At 34.3% G+C, this 6,940-nt stretch overlaps 1 protein-coding gene across 6 annotated transcripts; it reads left to right on the top strand.

Moving 5' to 3' along the window:
• The first annotated feature begins 257 nt into the window (after positions 1-257).
• LOC118047502 (G-type lectin S-receptor-like serine/threonine-protein kinase At4g27290) lies at positions 258-6,940 on the top strand. Of its 6 annotated transcripts, none has more exons than XM_035056807.2 (8): positions 258-901; positions 1,133-1,618; positions 2,047-2,211; positions 2,438-2,595; positions 5,467-5,677; positions 5,776-6,013; positions 6,127-6,277; positions 6,372-6,935. In XM_035056807.2, exons 1-8 carry the CDS (start codon positions 295-297, stop codon positions 6,675-6,677), a joined length of 2,322 nt encoding a protein of 773 aa, XP_034912698.1. In that variant the 5' UTR covers positions 258-294; the 3' UTR covers positions 6,678-6,935. The 6 variants fall into 6 exon arrangements, with proteins under 6 accessions (XP_034912698.1, XP_034912697.1, XP_034912695.1 ...); XM_035056806.2 differs by having other exon boundaries at positions 1,130-1,618; XM_035056808.2 differs by having other exon boundaries at positions 771-901; positions 1,272-1,618; positions 6,372-6,915.

Raw genomic sequence — 6,940 nt, 5'->3', positions numbered from 1 at the left:
ACTTGCTTATTTGCCAGAGTTTAATAACATCAGAAGAAGAAAAATCCCTACATTCAATGTTTTTTTTTCTTACAGTTAAAAAAATTAGTCTAGCTGCCGTAAGAGCGGAAACCATTGTACTAGTAAAAGACTAAATAAGGAAAGCAATCTCAGTTTCTCACGTATGTCATAATCATCCAACTAAAAATAAATAAATAAATAAAGCATTTGAATATCATAATAAAACAATATGTCACATAATATAATATCATGGAGGAGTACTTGGCTACTGACCAAGTCTCCATTACACATTTAATGCCATTGCCGGTTAGTCTCAAACTAAAAGAAATTCTGCTCGAAACAGAGATGAAAAGCCTTGGCCTTGGCCTTACCCTTCTTTTCTGCTTATGTTTCTCTTCTTCTTTCACAAAATCCTTGGCAGCAGACACCATAGCTGCAAACCAAAACATCACTGATGGGGAGACCATTGTATCAAGTGGTGGAAACTATGGAATGGGGTTTTTCAGCCCTGGAAATTCCACACAACGATACTTGGGAATATGGCACAACAGGATATCTAAAGGAACAGTTGTTTGGGTTGCCAACAGAGAAAAACCAATCACTGATAAATCCGGAGTTTTCAAGGTCGATGAAAGGGGAATCCTCATGCTTTACAATCAGAACAGCAGTGTTATTTGGTCTTCCAGCATATCGAGGCAAGCTCGAAACCCTGTTGCGCAGCTTCTGGAAACAGGAAATCTTGCTGTCAGAAATCTAGATGATCCAAGCCCGGAAAACTTCTTGTGGCAAAGTTTCCACCATCCGGGGAACACATTTCTACCAGGAATGAAAGTTGGACGTATAGCTTCAGGCTTGGATGTGATCATATCGTCGTGGAAGAGCACAGATGATCCTTCTCCAGGTGATTATACTTTTGAGGTAGACCCCATGCGTTTAGAGTTGGTTGTCAATCGTAATTCAAATTTGAAGGCTCGTTCAGGGCCGTGGAATGGCATCGGGTTTAGTGGTCTGCCTTATTTGAAACCAGATCCAATTTATAACTATACCTTTGTTTTTAATGACAAGGAGGCATACTTCACTTTTAATCTGTTTAACATTTCTGTTATTACAACATTGGTTTTGTCTGAAGAAGGTATCATGAATCGGCTTACTTGGATTGATCGAACTAATAGTTGGATTGTGTACGCGAGCGCACCCGCGGACAACTGCGATAATTATAATTTATGTGGTGCTTATGGAAGGTGTAACATTGGCACTTCTCCTGCATGCAGTTGTTTGGACAGATTCATGCCGGGAAACCAAGAACTGTGGCAAAGTGCAGATTGGTCTGGTGGATGTGTTCGAAGGATGCCATTGGATTGCAAGAATGGAGATGGATTCATCAAGTATTCCAACGTTAAAGTGCCTCAAGCGAATAATTGGATGGTTAATATAAGCATGACGACGGAAGAATGCAGGACGGAATGCTTGAAGAACTGTTCTTGCATGGCTTATGCCAATTCAGATGTAATAGCAAAAAGTGGATGCTTTCTCTGGTTTGATGAACACCTGATTGATATCAGACAGTATACAGATGATGGGCAGGATCTTTACATTAGGATGGCTTCCTCTGAAGCAGGTAAGTACACATTTTTTGGCTTGGTATCGAAGAACATTTTGCCCTGCATAAATATTTTGAAGCAAAATTCGGGAATTTTCAGTTTTATCTTGTTCAAGAATTTTTTCTCTTTTAAAAAAATAAAAAAAAAGAACTAGCCGCCTAACTTGAAATGTTATAGGATTGAATTTGAATCCAACATGGATGTGCTGTTTTCTAGACAGCAGAAAAAGAAACATCTATTTTTAACTTCGTCAAAGTTGAGATTTTGGCATCTGCTTGTTCACATGTCTCCTAAAACCAAGAGTTAACCATCCAAATGCACAGTCAATTGTGTTCAAATGTCATCTTGACAACGAAATAAAAAATATGTTCAAGTGTCACTGTCTGCCTTCAGGTGGAAGCATTTCTCCAAATTAATTACTGAGTAATGACTATTTTTCTTGTAGCTGCAGCAAATCAAGGTCAAGGGGGCTCCAAATGGAATAACAAAGTTGCTGTTATATTGGGCTCAGTATTGGCACCATTGCTCGTCCTATGCCTGGGCATATGTCTACTCATACGGAAGAAAAAGATGGAGCAAAACAGATATAATAGCAGTCGTGGTAGGTCAAGTAAGTAACATTTACCCTTAAATCAATTCTCTGATTTTGTTTTCTGTAATAATGTTCATTTAGGACCATGATTAAATATGGAAACTCGTGATACTGAAAATGCAAGTAAGTATGAGAAGAAGGCTTGTTTCAGTTCATATTTGACCCTCTGTAGTTATAACTTGGAGAATTAGAAAGAAGATTAGAGCTACATTGTTTTGTTTATACCCTCTTTACCATTTCACAGGGAGGGAGCAGATTCCAGAAGATAACTTCACATTACCTTACCAGGATGAGGAGGATCTTGATCTACCACACTATGACTTGAATACATTAGCTATTGCTACCAATGGCTTCTCATTCAGCAATTTGCTTGGGGAGGGTGGATTTGGACCGGTTTATAAGGTAACACATTGAGCTTTTAACCCAGTACATAGATAAAACTACGGATCTCAAACCCTAAGATTACAAATTTAACTGTAGAAAAATCTAGAGAAAATTCTCTCTTAAATTAAATAAAATATTTATTAATCAATTAATACTCCTAAATTTTCAAATCCCTTACAACATTATAGAGTTTTTATCATAGGAACTCCCACTTTAAATGAGTTTTATTCAACTTCCCATTGAAAAAAAGCTATAGGACGTTTCTCTCGAGAAAAAAGTCCTCTAATACCCACTCCATAAACATCACTTTCAACCAACTACCATTATTCAAATGAAGATTCTTCTTTATTAAGAAAAAAATTTGTTCTTTTTCCTCATCCCACTTAAAATTCCCCTTGATCAACACTATAATGCTACTAAAATTTTAAATAAATCTCCTATAGAAAATAATTAAGCCATGAAAACTTTGCACATCACTGATTGTCTTGGGTTTAGGCTAATCATGAATTTCTCCATTTTCTCCTAATCAACTTCAACTCTATCACCTTATACTATAAAATCCAAGACTAACAATTTACTAGTCATAAAGCTACATTTCTTCAAACTCATATACAAATTGTTTTTTAGCAACACCTATAAGACACTCCTTAAATACTTAATATGATTTATTTCATTATGACTGGACATAAGAATATCATCAAAATAAACCTTAATAAATTTATTTATGAAAGGTTACAAAACCTGATTCATTAGTATTATGAATATGTTTGGTGCATTTATTACCCTGAAAGATAGGACTAACTTCTCATACAACTCATTATTTGTTTTAAAAGTCATTTACTACTCATCATCTAGTTAAATCTAAATCTGATGGTACATGTTCTTTAAGTAAATCTTTCAAAAACATGTTGCACCATACAATTGATCTAGTATATCATCCAATCGTAGAATTAAAAACTTGTATCTCATAATAATTTTGTTAATAGCATGTCTATCAATACATGTATACCAACTACCATTATTCTTTAGTGTTAGTAAAGTAGGGATAACAAATGGACTTAAGCTCTATTGAATCAACAATTTTTTCAACATTTTTTTATATTTTCTTCATCAAGATCTTCCTCTCTTTTGGGCTCATCATATAATGAGGTAAATTTAAAAGACTAACATTGTTATCAAATCAATCAAGTGTTAGGTATCATATGTAAAAGATAACTCATCTAGTAGCTCATATGAAATAACTTCTTGAAACTTCTGTAATGAAGGCTTAACAACTTTAAGGACCTTTACTACCTTGTCAACTCTTTCAAACAACTAGAAGAACTTCACAATTAAAGCATTTACTTCATTATCTTCTTCAAATCTGTTTTAATTTCTTACAAACACTACGTAATAGTAAAGAATGCCTTTCCTCTAGCCTTTTAGGCTTTTGGTTAAGAACTCTCCTTTAGAGACATCAAAGTAAAATCGATCCCATCTTTTACAAACCTTTAGATATTTTCCCATCTTCTATGCCATATATTCATATCATATTGTCGTGGCCTAGCAGACAACAAGTTACAAGCGTTTCTATTAACTACTTCACCATAAACCTTTTCAGTATACTTGCCTATGAAAAGAAAAACTTTACATGTTTCAATTACTGTTATGTTTGGTACCTCTTTAATCGAACCTATAATGTAGGGTTCAGGATGTTTCTCAATTTCCAAACTCAATTCAATAGTTATTTCCCTACCAATAACATTCTCCCATCTATCACCATCAATTATAAAGTTAAAAATATATTGGTTTTATCGTGCATCTAGTATGAAAAAGCTTATGTTGTTGTGTCTCATTATTAATTTTTGGTGCCAGCAACAAACATCTCGCCATATAAGCTTAATCATCATCATCCTATACTCACCTTCCTCATTAGGTTCATAACACTCCTTCGAATATAATTCCTTACCTTGTCTACATGTTTTATCCTTGCATTCAACCATGTTATAAGCTTTTTATAAGGATAAACATTGGATCTATGACCTTCCTAATTGCATCTTTAACACTTTATGGAAGGCGACTGGGCATATGGATTTTCTCTCTTCTAGTTATCCTTATCAGGAATTGCTTAAGACCTATTTTAATCATAGTTGAAGCTTACATTAGCTTGATTAGATTGACTGTTTATTGTCTGTGATAACTTACCTTTCTTAGAAGGTGTAAATCAATGCTCAATGGTAAGAACCCTCATTTGATAATTAAATCTCGTATTATTTCTCTCTTATATCAACATCTCTATCATTATACCTATATTTTATGCATCAGTAACAACATCTGAAGCCCAATTTTATCTCTAATTGTAGAGTTCAACTCCTTTATATATCTAACAACTTATTTTTAGTGAATATGATCTATAGTCAATCGGTTGGTTACACAAAGCACTAATTTTATTAATGTAAAACATATTTATTATTAATAAAGACTTTCTTATCTTTAATATTCAATTATATTTGATAAATAAATCTAATATTTGATTAATGCATCTAAAGTAAAGATAATATATGAAATAAAAATGTTTTACATAGGACATTATAAAGTTGTTATAATTATAAGATTTCTATTGCATTATAGCATTATTCCTAAATGTTCCTTGTCCATGTTCTACTAAGACTAAACATTAATTAAAATTGTCAATTGAGACTGATATATGTTATGTTCTTTCCTTTATGAATGAAAGTAGCTACTTTTATAAACTAAGATATAAGGGATACCTAGAATTAATATGTAGGTGTTCGTCACATGACATCAACACTCAACTAACCTGCCATTAAGGTCCACATTCAACGTAATGACGTATTAGCATAAAAAAATCATTTTAATAACTTAATTATATATTTTTATATTTGGCAGGGTGTGTTTAACGATGGCCAAGAAGTAGCTGTGAAGAGGCTTTCCAAGGAATCCAGACAAGGGCTTGATGAGTTCATGAATGAAGTTAAATGCATTGCACAACTTCAGCACCGAAACCTTGTAAAGCTGCTAGGATATTGCGTTCAACTAGATGAGAAGATTTTGATTTATGAATACATGCCCAAGAAAAGCCTAGACTTCTACATAAATGGTAAGAACCTGCTAAATTGATAAACTTTTATATTATGTGATTGATTATATGGATTATATATTGGATTAAAATGAGCATAATAAATATGCAATGGACAGATAAAAAGCAAAGCAAGGCCCTGGATTGGACTAAGAGGTTTCATATCATCAATGGCATATCAAGAGGACTTCTTTATCTTCATCAAGACTCCAGACTAAGAATCATTCATCGAGACCTTAAACCGAGCAACATTTTGCTAGATGAAGAGATGAATCCTAAAATCTCAGACTTTGGCATGGCTAGAAGTTTCGGAGGGAATGAAACAGGAGCAAATACAAAAAGAGTAGTTGGAACATAGTAAGAAATTGATATTCTTTTTCATCTGTTCATTTCAAGAAGAAAATAAAATGTTTAGAATTACCTTCATACATTGCTTGAAATTCATTGATCAATTTGCTGATGTTGTGCAGTGGTTATATGTCGCCGGAGTATGCCATTGACGGTCTATTCTCTATAAAATCCGATGTGTTTAGCTTTGGTGTTTTGGTGTTAGAGATTGTAAGCGGGAAAAGAAACAGGGGATTTCATCATCCAGGACATCAACTCAACCTTGTTGGTCATGTAAGGGCTAACTAGCGATCTCCCCCCACCCCAATCTCTTTTATTAGCTATGTTAAAACAAGTGTATTAACAAAACGTGTCTTAAAATTTCCAGGCATGGAAACTGTTCAAAGAGGGAAGAGCCTTGGAGCTGGTCGATGATTTGATAGTGGAAACCTGTAATCAAAATGAAGTGATGAGGTCAATCCATATTGGTCTATTATGCGTTCAACACTCCCCAGGAGAGAGGCCAAGTATGTCAACAGTGGTACTGATGCTGGGTGGTGAGGGGACACTGGCTCAACCAAACGAGCCAGGTTTTTACACAGAAAGAAAGTTGATTGATGCAAGTTCTTCATCAAGCAAGCAAGAATCTTGCTCTGTCAATGAAGTTACTGTCACATTAATTGATGGTAGATAAGCAGAAATTCATGTCAAGTATTTCTATCCTTTGAATCTTTTGGGGGTGGGAACATGGCCATGGTTGGCTTTCGGCAGTAAAATGTATTTCTATCCTTTCACGTTTCAAGGATGAAGTTTTGAGGAATTCGAAGAGAAAGGATAAATTACATTTGATTGTAAAAATATGATCGAGAATGTAGGGTTTTTTTTTTTTTTTTTTTTTTTTACAAGAGTGGAATTGTCATCAATGGTGTTCCGTTGCGTGTATAATTATTATTAACA

This window comes from Populus alba, chromosome 11 (assembly GCF_005239225.2).
Source record: "Populus alba chromosome 11, ASM523922v2, whole genome shotgun sequence".
NCBI classification, from domain to species: Eukaryota; Viridiplantae; Streptophyta; class Magnoliopsida; order Malpighiales; family Salicaceae; genus Populus; species Populus alba.
Note: the sequence above shows the minus strand (reverse complement) of the source record. Positions and strands in the feature narration are given on the sequence as shown.